This window comes from Balaenoptera acutorostrata, chromosome 1 (genome assembly GCF_949987535.1).
Source record: "Balaenoptera acutorostrata chromosome 1, mBalAcu1.1, whole genome shotgun sequence".
NCBI classification, from domain to species: Eukaryota; Metazoa; Chordata; class Mammalia; order Artiodactyla; family Balaenopteridae; genus Balaenoptera; species Balaenoptera acutorostrata.
The window spans coordinates 147079807-147099430 of NC_080064.1; the positions used below are offsets into that span (position 1 = coordinate 147079807).

Here is a 19624-nt window from a genome sequence, read left to right on the forward strand (position 1 = left end):
TTAGATTGGTTTTCCAAAAACATTTTTGTGTTGTATACTCATTCTTACATATTTTTTCCTTCTTAATTTTCTGTTACCAGCTAACAATGCAGTGGATTTTACAACAGTGAAATTCCTGCTTCAGGATTCTGAAAGTTTGCTACATGCTTTCAGTACAAGGTCAAATTATGATGGTATTCTTCCACAGGCCTTTGCTCAAGTAAACAACCTACTCCAAACATTTATAGAGGTAAGATACCTTTGGAATGCCACTTAGAGTAGCTAATCACATACATTCTAAAAATGTATTGAGCAGACAACAGTAGGTAAAAGATTTTAACTTATTCTAACATACTAAAAGCATTAAGTAAATATTAAGTGAATTAAATGGCGAGTAAGCAGTCCTTATTACAAGTTATAAAACACACATCCTCTTATGGAAGCAGTGTCACAGCAGTTGTTGGGATTTTATATTATTTCACTTATGAATAGAAGAAAACTATGCATTGTTGCTGACTACTCATTTTTCAGTGCTCCTGACCAGTGGATCACAACATGCATCAGGATACTTTGGAAATTTTTTAAACATGCAGATGCCAAGCCGCTCTCAAACTTTACTGAATAAAACTTCTGGCAGTGGTGCCCAGTAATGTTTTTGTTCTTGTTTCATGTTTTATTTTGAAATAGTTTCAAACTTACAAAAAAATTACAAGAGTAATACAAAGAATTCTCATATATATCCTTTACCCCAATTTCCCAATGTTAATATTTTATCACATTTGCTTTATTGTTTTCCCTGTCTATCTACCTGTCTACTTATCTATCCAAAATATTTTTTCTGAACTGTTTAAGAGTATGTTGCAGATATCATTCTCCTTTACCCCTAAATATTTCCATATATATATATCCTAAAGAGTAAGGATATCTTATGTAACTAGTATAATTAATCAGAAAATTAATATTGCATAATTAATTATCTAACCTGCAGACCCTATTCAGACTTTGCCAGTCGACCTACCAATTTTTTAACAAGTCTCCTCATGTGAGTCTTACGCAGTCCACCTAGCACTGATGGCCTTTTTGCCCCTTTAAAATAACTATGGGAGTTTTGTCCCTGGTAATACTGTATTTCTACAGTCTTCTAATTTCAAATCTAGAAAATTCTGGATAGTTTATATGCCGAAATAGCTCAAAAAACTCAGCATCACAATTCTAGATAAGCTATTAATGGTACTTTCATCTAGTATGTATATATCATATTCTTTTTTTCTTTGAATTATTGAATTGGCCAGGTTTTTCTCAATGATTTTTTCTGGTAACATAGGTCCCACTACTTATGAAGTAATGAAAGGATTAGATGATATTAAACTTAGTCATAGTTGGTGAGGAAAGAACTTACTTGCTTAAGAGAGTATCTTATGGAGTAAAAGAAGCATCTTTTTGTTAAACTCATAGGAAATATATGATAATTCTTGAGGAAAGAATTGATTTAAGGGGTGAATGATATTTTGGTTTAAGATGACCAAAACATCAGTAGTTATATTTTTCTATGGCAAGTGTGACTTTTAGAACCTTTAGTAGGGAAGAATGGACCTGGGTATGTAGGAGTTGCAGCTTGAATATTGTACTTGAATTGTGCAGGGGAAAATACATTATCCTTTTCCCTCACAGAACTGAGCCGTAAACCCCATCTTTACTGAAACAAACATGGTGAACAAGATGAAAAGTTCACAATACTCACAGGCTTAGCAGTTTTTGAATTAAAATTATTGAGAATAAAAAAAATTAGGATTGACTGAGATAAAAATGTTAATGAATATCAAGATTCTTTCATCAATTGGAAACCTAGCAATGGGAGTTACCATGAAAATGTGATGTTAAAATTTAGTGTTGTTTATCACATAATGGTATGCCTATGATATATTGCCCACTTTTAAAAATATTGAATTATTACTTAGTAAGTTATTTCTTCTTGGATCCTGATTTTCCAGTTGTCACATTAGTAAGCTTCAAGAAGGCAAGTGGCAAAGAATCTAGTATCCTCATTAGTGCTTTTCCCTCAGCACTTGGCATTAGTCTGATTGCTTGAAACAACCTGTGTTGTTTCCACAGTTAGAGCTCTGAAGTGTTGCTTTATTTTCATGTTTGAAACAATTCATTGTCCAAGTCAGCCAGGAACATTGTGATTTAGCTTGGGCTTTTAAAATACACTTTCAATAGGGTTTTGTTTTGTAGAATACATTAGATTTGATATATGACCTGAATACTTAGTCATGTGTCACTAACATGAGCAACAAAAAGAAATAGATTACCTCCAGGAATAGGATATCTAAATATAGTAACTATAAAAAAAAAATCCCCCGTATCTGAATTTACCAAGTGTAGAAAATCTGGAAAAGAGAAATATTCATTATTTGTTTGCTTCTGAGAAACAAAAATGGAAAGTTAAGTAGCATCATTTTCCAGATTTTTATATAGATGGGGTGGAGAAAAGGATATATATTTTTTTCTTTTATAAACCTTTTAACCACCATAAAAAAAAAAAGACTTGCTCTTCCAGGAGATAGAATAATTAAAATAAGTCTTGTTAATAAACTTTAGACTTGTGTGCCTCAGACTTCCCATGCCGACTAGTTGTGTTTTTACCTTCTGGTTATTTAGCCTCTCTGAGCCTTAATCCCTTCTTTTGTAAAAAGAGTATAATAATCTCTGCCTCAGACCTTTCATGACAAATAAATTAATATTTGTAGAGCACTTAGTGCCTAGCACATAGTAAGTGCTATATAAGTGTTTGAAAAAGCAATCCATTTGCATAGTTGTATACACTACTGTTGGAGAGCTGAGGAAAAGCACTGTGTGGTGAGTAAACACATTTATTTCAGAACAAAATACATCTTTCCATTCATGTGTATTTATTAACTCCATAATTAACGTAAACAGGCAATTTTCTTCCTGCCTCAAAAGAAATAAAAGGGAAATATTCTCTTTATAGTTGGAGAGAGATTATAATCCCATTCATAGACTACTGAAGGTCAAATTCTGTTCATGCCTCTTAGCATCTGTGTGACCTTGCATGAGTTACTTACCCTTTCTGTGCCTCAGTTATAAAATACAGATAATCACAGCATCTGCTTCATAGAGTAATTGTGAGGATTAACTTTATATATAAAGTTCTAAGAAAATTAGTAGTAAAGTTCTTAGAAAATTCTTGTACATGAGAAGTGCTCAATAAATATTAACTGTTACAGTTTTGGAAATTTCCTTTTTTTAAAATTTGATAAACATGAAACTAATAAACCATGAATAATCCATGAAGCTAACCTTTGAAATCATACTTTTATCAACAAAGGAAACCTAGAGATTTTATTTAAGTTCACAAAGAAGTTATAGTAGTGCCAAGTCAAAAAACCCAAGTTAAAATCATAGTTAAAACTTTTTTTCCATTCTATCAGATATATTTTTCACCTAAGTTAGTATTTTCCCCCAAGGTGATTTTTTAAAAAAATCACTTGAACCAGTAGTATCACTCTTTTACCCTGCTTAAAAATATGCTCAGATCTATTCTTAAATACTTTTAATTGGTCATGCTATTTACTGTACCATCTCCTTCCATCAACTACCAAACTTCTTAAAAGAGCAGTCTATAACAGTTGTTTCCATTTCTTTGCTCACTTATTTCTTAATCCCTTACAAGTAGAATTCTACTTCTATACTCTGTAATAAATAGATTGGAAATATTGTTTGATATAAATGGAAAAGGAATTTTTTTTTAGCTCTGATGCTATTCTGGGAATATTCTGTGCATAATCAAGGACAAAGAATAATCAGCACTTCCCAGAAAGCTAGAACATTTGTAAGCAACAATTAACATTCTTTTTCTCTCACTTACTAGTGAAGGACTAGCTGCATATTATGTAATTCTTATTTCCCCAGGTCAAGGCAAAACTTAAGCAAAATCCTTCAAAAAATGCAGCGGGTAAAAGGCAAGAAGATAATTCTTTGATGAAATCTAATAACCAAGAAATCACCGTTTTCTCAGGTTCTCATCTTCCCCAACCCAACAGGCATCAAGAGATCTGGTCTATCCTAGAGAATGTTTGGATTACAATATATCAAAACAGGTACTAAATTTCCAAGAATTATTGAGTTTTAGGGTTTTCCATCATTCCTCTTATTCATTAAATAGTTAGTGTTTGGGTTGTGAGTTTAACAATATAGTTTGTACTAGATTATCATAAGAGGGCCTTTTGTCAAATTTGTACCCTTAGAAACAGTGGTGCTTAACTAGGTGCACATCACAATTATCTGGAGAGTTTAAAAACTGTATATGCCTAGGTTCTAAGAAGTGCTGATTCAGTAGGACTGAAGTGAAGCTGAACTAGTGCTTCTCTCCAGGTGATTCAGATGTGAAACCTTGATGAGAATCATTGCCTATATATGTCAAAACCAATGAATAGTCACCAAGATTGGCTAAATGAATTAGCAGGATACAAAGCCTTAATAAGATTTAAAATAATGTAAAGAAAACATCAGTCTGGATTAGGGAAAATTCATGTAAAATTTTTTTAAAAGAAAGATAAATACTTTTACTTGAAACGGAGAAATACTTTTATTTCATACACATGAAGTATTACGGTCTTGGTAAAATGAAAAGATAGAGACCATTTGTGAGTAGTCTTTAAATAGGCTGCTGCTAGAGTAACTTAAAAAATAATTGAAAACAACTGGTTTTAAAGTAGGCTGACGCTCCCTTCCATACTTTTCCCCAAACCCATAGTCTTTATATAATTAATATATTAATCTTACTATATGCTTTGTAGTATGATTTTGTCTCGAGGGCCCGGTTTGTTGTTTTGGATTAAGATCATTTATCTGTTCTAGTTGTCTACAAGAGCAGCAAAGTAATATTAGCACTCCACTTAAACATCTATTCTCAATCAGTCATAGATTTGGGACCCATTTTTAGTCCTTGACAACAATTAAAAATTTTTTTCGAACAAATATATAGTCTGTTATCCTAAAGAAATAACGATATCTGACATGTGAGGTAAAGAAAACAATATTTAAAATTTTGTATTTTCATATAAAGCAAAGGTTTTGTTTGTTTTGTCGTCTTAACATATTTTTAATGTTGTGGCTTATCAGATATTTTTGTTATCAGAAAGTTGTATATGCCAGAAATGATCACTTTAAAAATAAAGTAGTTTAAAACAATATCTAAGATATTTTAATCTTCCTTTCATTTAGAAAACATTTGAGTACTTTATGTACCTTAGAACTGACCTATAATATACATACATTTGTGTTGGATGTTACAGAGTTCTTGGTAATTTCTGGATAATAGACTTTACATTATAGTACTTCAGTAAGTGAAAAATGCTTATATTATTTTATCGGTATATAGTTTTTAAAGCCTACTTCATTGTTTCCCATGCCTGGTTGTGTACCAGAGTCACTGTAGAACTTCTCAACATATTCATACTTGAGCCTTTCACATAGAGATGCTCATTTGAAGATCTGGTAGGCCCTATGCACAATTTTTATAAAATAAAAATAATTTTTATAGAACGAAAATAATAATTTTTATAAAACTATTATTAGAGCATGTATGCACAACCTTAAAGAGGTTGGGGTTAGCAGATATAAGCTTTTATATATAGAATGGATAAACAACAAAGTCCTGCGATATAGCACAGAGATCTATATTCAATATCCTATGATAAACCATAATGGAAAAGAATATAAAAAAAGAATGTACATATATGTATAACTGAATCACTTTGCTGTACAGCAGAAATTAACACAACATTGTAAATCAACTATACTTCAATAAAAAATATTGAAAAATAAAATAAAATAACAGAAATTTATTCACTCACAGTTCTGGAAGCTAGAAAGTCTGAAATCCAGGTGTCTGCAGAGTTAGTTCTTTTAGGAGGTTCTGAGGGAGAATCTATTCCATGACTGTCTCCTAGCTTCTAGTAGCTGCCAGCAGTATTTGTAGTATATCACTCCACTCTCTGCCTTTGTCTTCACATAGGGTAGTGCCCACCCTAATCCGGTATGACCTCATTTTAACTTAACTAATTACAAAGATCCTATTTTAAATAAGGCCACATTCTGAGGTTGTGGGTGAACATGAATTTTGGGGGGACACTGTTCAACCCATACAGCATATGTTTTGATTTTTTATATGGTTATTATTTGAGTACATTTTATATACCTTAATTTTTCTGTTTCATAGATGGCATAAGCATCATTTTAATAGTTGTTTGGTCTTTCATCAGGTGGCTAATTTACTATTAACACTTTTCTTTAATATTGTTGAACATTTAGGTGATTACTAATTGTCACCCAGTTATGAATAATTATTAATATGTGATAGATTTCTAAAATTGGAATTACCAGAGTAAAGTGTATGAACACTTGTAACATCCAGTTTCAGCAAACTCTAAATCTGATGTCTGATTTTTTTTCTTCATCCTTATGTACGGGAGTACTGTCAGTACTTACATACTGACTTGAATATAAATTGATATTATTATTTCCCTTCCATCTCTTATGGTCTCTTAGAGTGAAACATTATTCACGTAGCTTTTACAGTATTACTTTAGATTAGACCTGTATAGTTGTTGATCGATATCTTTTGCATGAATGGTAGCCTGGACATTCACAAGTCACTGTCTTTTATTTCTAATTTAAGTAAGTTAGCATTATGAGAGATGAATTATAAATATTACCTAATTTTATACATTAGAAATCGAAATACTTGAATTACACTAAATATGCATGTGTACCTATGAGCATTTTTTTCTCTATTTTAGCATGGATGTGTTTCAAAGATTGGGCTCAAATTCAGCTCTGATGTCTTCAAAAATAGCATCATTTGAAGAAGCATTTGTATATCTTCAAAAGTTAATGGAAGCTGTTAAGGATATTCTTGAAGGAATTCAGAGGTAAATGCTAACTAATTTTAAAGTTTATTACTTTCATCTTTCTTTTAGGTTTATCAGCTTTTTCAGAGTTGCTGGGAGTCTTCCAGCAAGTTTTATAAACTAATGGCTTTTAGATTTAACTTTTTTCCCTCCCTTGCAAAGAATCCCTATTTCTAATTTGGACCACACAAATGTTTCCACTTTTTTCCTTTCTAGAAAAAAATAGACCAGATTGTAAGCTTCATAAGGAACTTTATTTTCTTTATTGCATAACTATAGCTCCATGAACAGTGCCTGACACATAATGGGCCCTCAGTAATTACTTGTTGAATGAAAAATATGTGTTAAGGTAATTATCACTGCCCTTTAAAAACAAATATATGTTAATGTTTGTTAACATGATTTATTTCATCCAATACAGTCTCACAGTACCACAAACTGGAAAAGTTTGAGAAGCAACGCAGTCTTTTTTTTTTTTTAAGGAACTCCTTTATTTATTTATTTATTTAATTTATTTGTGGCTGTGTTGGGTCTTCATTTCTGTGCGAGGGCTTTCTCTAGTTGCGGCAAGCGGGGGCCACTCTTCATCGCGGTGCGCAGGCCTGTCACTATCGCAGCCTCTCTTGTTGCGGAGCACAGGCTCCAGACACGCAGGCTCAGTAGTTGTGGCTCACGGGCCTAGTTGCTCCGTGGCATGTGGGATCTTCCCAGACCAGGGCTCGAACCTGTGTCCCCTGCGTTGGCAGGCAGATTCTCAACCACTGCGCCACCAGGGAAGCCTGCAACATAGTTTTATGATGCTTTGAGACTTAATACATACGTGATTATTTTAAATATTTGTGATGTATATAGAAAACATAGTTCCAGAAAGGTATAGAATGGACCATACCACCTGTGTAGCATGAAGTCAGACGTTTTCTTTTGTGGCACTGAAGAAGAATACTAAACTTAATCTTGCAATATTTTCTGTATATACCAAAGTTGCTTGACCTGAATTAGGCATGCAGCTTGCTGACAGAAGAATACTGTTCTTTATAAATTAAAAAAAACAAATCAAAACTGATTTGATTTTAGCATGTCAAATCTATTGTTTAGATTTCTAAAACAATAGTAGCTTTTGGTTTTGTTTTCACTTCTCTTTAAGGGTTTTTGGAAACTTCATCTCGTTGTTAATGCACAAAGCATTTGTACCTCTTTTTGGATCACTTGGCTAATATGATTCTTAGAATAAAAAATTACCAAAGCTTTTTGCCACTCTTAAGTTACTAATGAATTGAAGATGTAACAGATCCCAAGACAAGTTAAGTATCATCTCTAAGTGCATGTAGTCTCTTTTTTTATTTAAGGCAATATTAAACAAGAGTAGCTCTATGAAGAAGAAATATTCAGTTCTGATGTTAGCTATGTAAAAGCTGTTGCACCTGCTACGTTGCATAAAAGCCATGCTTGACACATTACCTTTTCTACAGAAAGTAGGGATATTAGTCTGAATTCAATGACTCAACAAATGTTTATTGAGCACCGCCTGTGCTTGGCATCATGCTAGCTCTGGAGAATCAAAGATAAATGAGATGCAAACTCTGACTCCAGTGAGCTTGTAGAAATAGTGCAAACAATCACATTGAAACAGATAATTGCAATAGAGAGTTATATTTTAATAGGAATACAGGCAGTGGAGCCAGGGAGAGTCTGGGAAAAGATGAGACTGGATCAAGGTTGGAGGGGAATGTCTTATAGGCCGCATAAAGCAGTTTCCACTTTATCCTGTAGGCTAGTATTTCACACATCCAGAGCCGTCAATTATGTGCCTTGACAGAAGTGTTTCTGGTCCAAAAAAATTCGGAAATGTTGCATACTATATTACCCACTCAGAAAATCACTATACATCCATTAATAGCTTTTATAGACTTTGCTGTAGAGAAAGCTTCTTAATTTTAGAAGCTTTAAACATATTGTTCCCTGGACCCCACCCCAGAGATTCTGATGGAATTGGTCTGAGGGTGTGCCTAGCTATCAGGATTTTAAAAATTTCTCCAGATAATTCTAATGTGTAGGCAGTGTTGAGAACCACTAGCCAGTAAGTTTAACCAGCTGTTAGAGTGTGGGCACAGAACTAGCCTCATCATCACCACCTGGAACTTGTTAAAAATGCAAATTCTCAAACTCTACCAGACCTCCTGAATCGGAAACTCTCGGGGTAGGGCCTTGCAGTCTGTGTCCTCCAGGTGATTCTGTGCACACTAAAGGCTGAGCACCATGGGCCTAAGTGGTGCTCCGCCCTGGTGGCCAATTATAATCATCTGGGAGCTTAAAAAAAAAAAAAGAGAGAACAATGGCTGGGTGCTGCCTTAAACCTATTCAATCTGATTCTCTGGGAGTGGGACCTGGGTGTATGCATTTTTATAAACTCCCCTGGTGAATCTCATGTGGAGTCATGGCTGAGAAGGTATAGCATGTACTGCTTTCATAAACTATATCTAAGGAAGTAAATACTTGAATTTTAAGGCTGATTCAGTTTTGTTAATCTTTCCTGTAAGTGTACATACCTCCAGGAATAAGAAAATGTTAGTTGTTCTGCTACTTTTTATCATGTGACCTGGAGTAAATTGTCTTGAGCCTCAGTCTTTATCTATAAAAGAGGCATAATAATGCCTTCCCAGAGCTTTTCATAAAGTTATTGTGCTTTGAAAGTCAGATGTTGGTATAACTAACCAAACCAGCGATTCTCTGCTTATTTGTTGGGGAAGATAAGAGTTCTAGGTCTTATCCCAGGCTTACTGAAATCACAGTATCTGTAGGTATTTTGTAGAGGAGGGAAATTGTATTTTTAACTGGCTTTCCAAGAGATTTATGTGCAGTTGGTGGGGGACCGCAGTTAAAGAAATTAATCCAACCTCCTGTAGAACCTCTTGAGTTACCAGCAGAGGGCATTATGATTAAAAAGTTTGCCCGTTTAAGCATTCATTAATCAACAGAAACTACTAAAATTGCAAGTTTTTTTTTAAACCTTCAAACAGTGGACATTTGAAAAGAAATGTAGTAAAAGTTAATTTATATTGTTTTGTCAAGTGAATATGTGGTCTTAAAATCCTTTAAAAAACAGGGTCATGTTAAAGTAAGTTCAGTTAAAAAATTGGAGGTTGGCTAACTATGAGTGGATTTTTAAACGTTGAAAAATACACTCAAATTTGTAGTGACTACAAATTCATTAGTATTTTGGATGCTTACTAAAATGAAATAGTTTCATTTAGTTTTGAGATGCATGCTCAGTGAATATTTGTCAACTCTATTTCTTTTTATTATAGCAGATCATTTATAGTGTTACATTACGAATCAATAATAGATGACCTGTTAACCAGGTCCTTCAGTTAAAGAAGTGAATGAAAATGTGTTTGTTGAACTAAGAGTTTGGGCTTCTAGTTCCAGATCTTTCCCATTGTAGCTGACTTCAGGCATGTCATCTACCCTAAGCTACAGTTTCTTTCTTTAGTAAGTGAGAATACTCATGCCTTCTTCATGTGATGTGTATGAAGATACTTTTTAAACTGTAACATATTTACAAGTGTTAGTCTTTATTTTCTCTTTAAAGCTGATATGTTAAACTTGAAATGTTTAAAAGTGTGTTATTTCAATTTTAATAGGGGTCTAAACATGATTGTCGTAAGTTAAGATTGAAAATATTGATGTAACAGTTCTTCACACAGTTATACAATTAGGAGCAGAATACCTAATTTGGTAAAAGTTGAAAATGGGATGGGAATATCGCTGATTTCTATACTTTCTGCACACTTTCTCCTTGGGTAGGAGAGTGAACTTATTTGCTCTTGGTTTAGAGATTGCTTCTCTCTTATCTTTCCTTTTATACATATACAGGATTAATTTGAGCACTTTTGTTAATGGTTTTCTTATCTAAACACTAGCGAACTAGTCAATACTCTTTCCATGTAAACAAAAGTGTTTTAAGATTTATTTTTTAGGGCAGTACAATCTAGTCTCATTTTATACTTTAGTGAACTTTTGTCTAGATTGATCAAGTTACTCTCAAGATCACAAAAACCTTTTGCTTAGTATATAAAGATTATACAGCTTCATTTGGAGTGAAAAATTAATCGAAGAGTCATATGGCAAATTCTAAAGCTAAGAAAACTTCTACTTGTACATTAATCAAAAAACATTAAATGTCTTGTGCTTAGATTGACATATCTACAAAGTTAACTAAACAGGTCATGTAATCCAAATCTGAGGCATACTATAAATGCGTGCAGCTTCAACCTGAAAGATAATACTCACAATAACAGTGAATGTATGTTTTTGTGTCTGTGAAGTAGATGATGAGCTGCCTGGTTTAGAAGCAGAGGAGAGGAAAGGGGGAGGGTGAGGGTAGGAAATTGCAGTCTGCCTACGTTTTAGAATCATGTTTGTGTGTTTCACCTTTCTAAAATAAGGTTGAAATTATTAAAAAGAAAAAACCCCCAAATTGTAGCATTTGAACCCAAAACTATAACTAGACCATGCTTAAGTGTGTATATTCATTTTATCACTTGGTTTAATATGTAAAACTTTGTATTTCTGTGTCAATTTCATGAACTCTAGATTTCCAGCTCAAGTAGCCTTGGGTAAAGTGGTTAAAATAATGAATGTTTTCTCAATTTCATATTTTGAATCTTATGGGGGGGTTATCAATAACTTGGCACATTTTGTGGGTGAGGGAACTTTTTTTATATGAAGGGATATCTCAAGTTTAATTAATTAATTAATTTTTATCTCTTAAGCTTAGATGATTTTTTTTTCTAGCTGTCATATTTGGTTTGATTGTTTTTAAATATAGACTGAGTGCTAAATGGTGCCTTGGACACAATCATATTCTGGATGGACATTCATTTGTGATCATAGTACATGATTTTGGAAAATGAGACTTCTGCTTGAATTTAGGAAAGGAAGATGATTAATTTTTATCATCTTCAAATGCTTTTAGTAATCTTCAAAACCTTTGTAACCTCTGTTACGTTCCTGTGGCTTTGGTTTGAAATACCTTGTAGAGCTGGTTTTCTAAAACAAAACAATTATAATCACGAAACTGGGGATTTTTACGTGTGTGTGTTATTTACATATGTAAATCCTTATTAAGTCTCACAAGAAAGAATTTTCCTTTTACTCTCTTACCCCATTTTAACATAAGAACAAAACATATACTGGTATAACCATACATAATTCCTGGGAAAAGGAATCCTACAATCACAGCAGTTTTTTATATCTACTAATGATTTAGTAGCTTCAAAGAGTGTGGAGTTCGCATTTGAGAGAATATTAACTTAATATTGTATGTTTTGATAGCTGACCTCTTGAGGTTTTAGAAAGGTTATTTAGAAAAGGTCATCCTTCTGTTGACACAAAGATAACACTCTTTAGGCTGTTTTATAGATTAAGTTAATTGTTGAAACAAGTTTTTATGAAAGACGTAGAAAATAAAGACCTTAAAATTAGTGGCTTTTCAGCATCTCGACTCATTGCAGTGTGCAAGATGTTCAGCCGTTGATAAAAAATTTTCTTTGTCTAGATTGGAGAGGTTTATCCATGTTTAGGTCTGACCTACTTTCTTTGAGGCTTGGCCTTTCTACCCTTAGATAATTAGACTTCACCTTCCCTCCCCCATTAGAGTTTCCACAGATATCACTGCACCTCTTTATCAGATTTTTCATATACCCCATGTCCTGTATATCAGTCACTATGTTGAGTAAGAGAAAATAATACAACCTTTTATTTTAAAATGAAAAGGTTTAGTTGCTTCACCCTCCATGCTATCATTTTAGACCTTTTTCATAATTTATTTCATAATCAGCTCCCTAAGACTTTGACCACTTTTAGGGCAGGAACTTTGCTTACTTTTCTTCATTTTAATTTTCTATACCTAGATTTATACCTGTATGACGCATAGCAGATGGTTAAAAAAAAAAAAAAAGCGTGGGGGGGTGTGTTGAATGAGTCTTTTATAGTCTGTCTGGTGGAGGGCAACTTCTTGTAGGGCTAAATGCTGCTAATAGTACTACATTATGACATAAGATGAATAGGTAATATAGAGGTTCCAAAAAAGATACAGAAGAGAGAAGCGCAAGCTATGAAAGGGTAAAGAATAAGAAAATCAGGAGGAAGGAGAAAGACTGGAACAAAGAGATTGAGGAGATAAAAAAGGTATTTATGTCTAGAACAGATGATGGAGCCTCCAGTAATTTGCCCAAATGGCTCTTGTGGTCCCATGTTATCCTTAATTGCTTAATTCTGATCTCTCTATATCAACTATCTAAATTAGGGTTAGTAGAAGGAAAGACGAGATGTAATGGAAGTGATTGAGACTTAAGGAATATAAGCAGGCGTTTCTTATGTAAGACATATAATATATATAAAATATAGACAGTAAAAGCTTTTTATGGTATCTATATTACAGTTTGATAAACACAGGTTTAACATAACATTTATATCAAATGTATGTAATTCATAGTAAAATTTATATTAAATTAGCTGACAAAATATGTGGCATCCACATATTAATCTGACTGAATTATCCAACACAGCTGATATTTTTTTAACCTTCCTCTTTAATGCTACTGAAGGTAATAGATCACACATGACTTACTTTTTAGAATAACTGGATTTCATTTTATACATTTGAAGCTCTTATCTATGCTTCCTAGCATTTGTAATTCAAGAATAGGAAATAAGGACCTTTATTTTTATCCTAAATGTCAGCGTTGTGAGGACCTTTATTTTCATCCTAAATATCTGCGTTGTGATGCCAGTTATTCCTGCTACCCCTAAAGCATTTCTAAGTGTCGGTGTTCTTTTGTTTTAGTCAGGAAAATCCAGTTTTGGTGATGGAGTTAAATATTTCCCACTTGATCACACCAGAATCAAATAATCAAATATAAATGAAGATTACTTCTTGAAGATAACAAATATTTTACTTTGTTTATAGAGTTGTTTTCATTTAAAATCAATACTTTAAAATTTTCCTTTTGTAGCTGGTTATTTCTTTTTTTTTTAACAGCTAGTTTTTTTTTAAATTAATTAATTAATTTATTTATTTATGGCTGTGTTGGGTCTTCATTTCTGTGCAAGGGCTTTCTCTAGTTGTGGCAAGCGGGGGCCACTCTTCATCACGGTGCGCGGGCCTCTCACTATCGCGGCCTCTCTTGTTGCGGAGCACAGGCTCCAGACGCGCAGGCTCAGTAATTGTGGCTCACGGGCCCAGCTGTTCTGCGGCACGTGGGATCTTCCCAGACCAGGGCTCGAACCTGTGTCCCCTGCGTTGACAGGCAGATTCTCAACCACTGCGCCACCAGGGAAGCCCTGTAGCTGGTTGTTTCTGCCTAATGATTTATTGATCTGATAATTTAACTAAAATTCCCTGCTATCCCTGCTATTAAGTCACCCTAAGAAATGCTAAAACTACCAAACACTACATTTTTCAGAGAAGCAGGTGGGATGAAAGACTGACTAAATCAGTGGGGTTAGACATCAGTAAAATAAATGAAATGGGGTGGGGAATCAAAGGTGCTCAACAAGGGCTATCATAATAATTTTAACTTAAATAATAAGTATATAATAAATACATGGATAAAGCCAGATGATCAGTTCTAATTCCTTCTTACAGAGTAGTTGTACAAAAGGTTTAACATTAGAGTGTACCCTAGACTCTAGGATTACTCTCATCTATTTTGAGAAATATCTTCTGTGCCTCTAAAGAACTTTTAACACTGTAGTAGACCAACCATCTGCCCATAGTGAGAAGTGATGCAATCAATGTTCTCAAGGCTGTTTCCAGTAATATAAAAGGTTGAGTCCAACTCAGGACAATGTTTTCTCCCTAGAAGATAACTCAGTAAACATTGATTATACGTCAGAAACCCCTGGAATTATGTTACATTTTGATGGTCCAATCCTTGTCAATAAGGCATAATAAACCTTCAAGAATCAACATATACTTACCATTAGTAATAATGTAACTAGAACTATAAGTTGTAGATTTTCCAATTAATGTTTCTTTTTTAAAAATTTATTTATTTATTTATTTATTTATTTTTGGCTGTGTTGGGTCTTCGCTTCTGTGCGAGGGCTTTCTCTAGTTGCAGCAAGAGGGGGCCACTCTTCATCGCGTTGTGCGGGCCTCTCACTATCGCGGCCTCTCTTGTTGCGGAGCACAGGCTCCAGACGCGCAGGCTCAGTAGTTGTGGCTCACGGGCCTACTTGCTCCGCGGCATGTGGGATCTTCCCAGACCAGGGCTCAAAACCGTGTCCCCTGCATTAGCAGGCAGATTCTCAACCACTGCGCAACCAGGGAAGCCCCAATTAATGTTTCTTTTTTGCTAACATTAAGATAGATTATGTTTTGACAGCACATAGCTATATATTTTCCCCAACTTGATTGTTGAGCTAAGACAAATAAGTAAAATCATCAAAATTATATTTTTTTATTAAAGATAGTTATTTATGCAGATTTTATTTAAACTCTTGATAACGTAGATGAAAAAGTGTGAGTACTTTTGTACAGCGTTGGAGTGTAAGGTAGTATAAAGAATGTATCAGTCTTCTTTAAAAGGATTTGCATCCATTTATGAGGGTGACTATCCTAGAAAAAGTGAAATACTCAGACCTTTTGGGGGGTTACTAGATACTGACTCTGAGTTAATACTAATCTCCGGGGACCTAAAATTTCACTGTAGTTGGAGAAATGATCAGGGAAACAGATCTACCTTGATTAATAAGCAGTGACTACTGGTTTGTTTGGAAACTTGGAAAAAACAGAATTTGAGGATTGGTGACAGCAAAGTCTAGAGGAGAGATGTGTGGATGGGCATCTTGTAATGGGCACAGAGTATGAGGGTGTTTGTGTCCCATGTGAGTACTCATCAAAGACTACCCACTGCAGTGGAGACTCTCAGTAGTCAAACGGACAAGATCAGCAGTCCTGTGGATGTCAGTCACCCTCTTCCCCTAGCCACCTCAGTGTTTGGTCAGTGAGCTCATATGCAAAGGGACAATAGCAGCCTGGATAACATGAGCTCAAACGTGGGACTTCCCCTTATGAAGGCTGCTGTGGACGCTACCACTGCTGAGAGCCCAAACTGCCAACAGCTGAGGCAAATGCTAAGCAGTCTATAAGGCACCATTCCCTAGGGTACCATCAAGCCACTAGTGGCAGTGATTCAGACCCCTTCCGTCATGAAGGAGGCAGTGATTTGTCCTCACTGGAATAGACACTTCTTTTACATATGGAATTAACTTCTCTCACTGCAGTGCTTCTATAGCAAAAGAAGTACAGCTATGGTTACATGGAATTCACTGGCTTTATCATATACTACTAATCTAAGGAACTGGCTTGGTAAAACACTGTAGAAGACTTATTTTCCATACCAGCTGTAACCTATGAAGTTAGGGTGCTGTCCTAGATAATGCTGTATATGATGCTGTTTCTTCCTTAGAATGTAGATCCAAGAATCAAGGGAAACAAGTGGTAATGGTTTCTCCACAATTAAACCAAATAACTCTTCTGTTAACAAGTACTGTTTCAGTCATTGCTGAGTCAGGAAAACAGAAGCCACTCTAGGTATTTCAAACAAAATTTAATATACAAACTTAATTTCAGTGCTATTGGAAGGACTGGAAGAGCAAAGGGGAGAAAGTGGTAATATCTGGAGGGGCAAAAAAGAGGAGGATTTTTAATGGATTTTGAAATTTTCTGTATCTTGGTGCCCTCTGTACCATAGGAGCACAATACTACATGATTACTGTACTTATTTTTAAAAAGTCAACAGTTCCTCTAGATTGCTTGGAAGTAGTTGTAAACAATTACAAGAAGTGGATGTGATCCTATAAAATATTTTGTGTGTAGAAGTAGAAACATTCTTCAGTCTAGTGTTCCATTCAATTAAGGTGTAATTGTTATGCTTCCTTTACATATATAGGCTTAGGACCTAATGTACAAGCAACCATCTGTTCTCAAACAAAACAAAGAAAATCCAACTTATTTTCAGAACCTTTAATCAGGAATTAATTTTCTTTCATAAATGTGTAAATTTTCAAAGAAGTTACAGAGATTTTATTATAACCTGAGCCAATGCACTTTTCATACCTATGTGTTTTCAACTTTCTATTGAAAAGTCGCTTAAAATAGAACTCCATGTTCAGAAATTTAACTGCCAGTTCTTCAACTCAGATACTTCTGTGACAGAATGACTGATGTAGGAAGGGGCCATTGTCTATACACCTACTCCTTATGAATTTCTACACTCCACCTCAGGTCTATGTCTTACCTGGGCTCAGGGGTGATTGGTTCCTGCTGCCACGATCATATCTGTCTACCACCAACAGAGGTACTAATTTCTCTTCTCATGCTGAGATATGGAAAATATTCTCTCTTAGTTCAACTAAGATACCGTAGGACTTTATAGAAGGAAACTTCACTAAAAGGCTAATGAATATATGACTAAGCAAAAGGAAAAAAAATAGACAAAAGCAGTTCAACAATTCCTCGTGCTGAACCAATCAAAAGATTAGCTGCAAAAGAAATTTCATACTTTGCAGTTTATGTAGTTGATGGTTTTTTCCCTTACCTCAGCCCTCATGTTCTGGGTCACCTATTGCTAAATCCCAGAACTTACTGGCTTAAAACAATAGCAGTCAATTATTTATTTTCTCTAATGGTTCCAGGGCTTGACTGGACACGTGTGGGTAGTTCTCACTTGAGAGCTCTTGTGTGGTTGTGGTCAGATGGTGTCTGGAGTCATCTCAAAGGCTGGCTGATGCTGGCTGTCAGCTAGAACACGAACATGTAGCATCTCCATGTAGCCTGGGCTTCCTCATAGACTGAAGGCTGGTTTCCAAGATCATCCCAGAATAACAGGTGGAAGCTCTATTGCCTGTAATGACATTGCCTCTCTTGACTGAAAGTGTTATTTTGCTTTCATTCTTGATTAATACTTAAATGTGTGTAGATTGTAGGTTGACAGTTATTTTCCCTAGGCACTTTTTAAATAATATTTATTTATTTATTTATTTGCCGGGTCTTAGTTGCAGCATGCGGGATCTTTTTAGTTGCGGCATACAGGGTCTAGTTCCCTGACCAAGTATCGAACCCGGGCCCCCTGCATTGGGAGTGTGGAGTCTTAGCCATTGGACCACCAGGGAAGTCCCTCCCTAGACACTTTGAAGATGTAATTTCATTATCTTATATCTTCTTGGAAATGAGTAGTCAGCTGTCAGCATATTGCTTTTTTCTTAGCTGGTAATCTGTCTCTCCCCCCACCCCCGTCCCACCCTGGAATGCTTTCAAGATTTTCTTCTGTAACGTTTATGTTTGGTAATTTTATCACAAGATGTCTAGGTATAGGTTTTGTTTTATTTATCTTTCTTGAGATGTGGTGTGTTTTCTTCAATCTGAAGACTCATATCTTTAACTCTGGAAATTCTCAATTATTATCTCTTCAATTGTTCTCCCCCTCATTCTCCTTAATTCTCTTGTTTTGGAATTCCTATTGCTGACTCTCCTTATTCTGTCAGCCGTATCTCTTGACTCCTTTTTTCTTTTTTCCATCTCTTTTATCCCTCTGTGCTGTATTCTGAATAATTCTTCAAATTTATTTTCTGATTCATTAATTATTTTTACCAATTTTTAATAATTTTATGTAATCATTAAAAATATATAATACCTTCACATTGCTTAAAAATAATTCAGTAGGTGAAAAAGAATATACAGTGAGTGAAAATTCTTCTTTCCATGTCTTTTACCTCAGCTCATTATCTTCAAGGACAATCAAAATTAATTAGTGTAGACTCTCTCTTGTCTATACTTTTGCTTATGCTACCTGTTTTAAAGTGAGACTAGCCTGTAAGCTCTATAAAGACAAGAACTCTTTGTTTTGGTTTTTGATATATCCCCACCTCACCCAGGAGTTAATGTATAATGAGTAATCAATTAGTACAGAAATAGAGAGAAAGAAACTGCCTGGTCTCCTGGATCTTAACACCATGATTTCATAGTTTTGGAAGAGTTCATCCTCAAATTTGTAAGTTTAGGAATTTTATTTTACCAGTTTACTGAAAACCTGCCGGACTCAACAGTAACCAAATTTAGAAGAAAGCAAGCTGATATATCAGAATGCCCATTTATTTATTTACATTGAAATCAGTAACTGCCAGCTGAACCTAAATATTTATAAATTAAGTGACTCCTAGAGGAAAGTTTACGCTGCAAACTAGATTACTACCAAGTTTTCTTGCTGACTGCTGGGGATGTTGACCTCAAGCTAAAGTAATCTCTTTTCTTCTCTGGAATTTTATTTGCCAAATAATCAGGTCAGCCTTTCCCCTATACAGGGATATTCTTTTTCTTTAATCTCCTTTTCTAAGCTCTGTGCAAACTACTACTATTTGTCAATTATGTCAACTAATAGTTATCTGAAAATGTCAAAACACAACTGGTCAGATTTCAGTGTTATTTACATTGCTTAAATTACATTCCTATTTCCCTAAGGTGCTATCTTGATGACTTTGATTAGAATTGGCTGATTACTAAGGTCTATCGGCAGCATGTTTGCACACCATATCTTAGGGTTGGTATTAATCTCATGTGTTACATATCTAGAGGCATTTTGTATACTGGGTAGGAAAGTGGTCATAGAGCCATCTTCCCTGGGTTCATATCACTGCTCTATTAC

The 19624-nt window shown here is 34.7% G+C and overlaps 1 protein-coding gene across 7 annotated transcripts in view; it reads left to right on the forward strand.

The window, feature by feature from the left end:
- The window catches only part of SWT1 (SWT1 RNA endoribonuclease homolog), a 113704-nt gene that overhangs the window by 55361 nt on the left and 38719 nt on the right, over positions 1-19624 (forward strand). For all 7 annotated transcript variants that reach the window (XM_007166962.2, XM_007166964.2, XM_007166967.2 and 4 more), the window contains 3 exons: positions 81-229; positions 3913-4100; positions 6804-6935. In XM_007166962.2, the coding sequence (XP_007167024.1) occupies positions 81-229; positions 3913-4100; positions 6804-6935 (469 nt within the window). The remainder of the gene's footprint in view (positions 1-80; positions 230-3912; positions 4101-6803; positions 6936-19624) is intronic.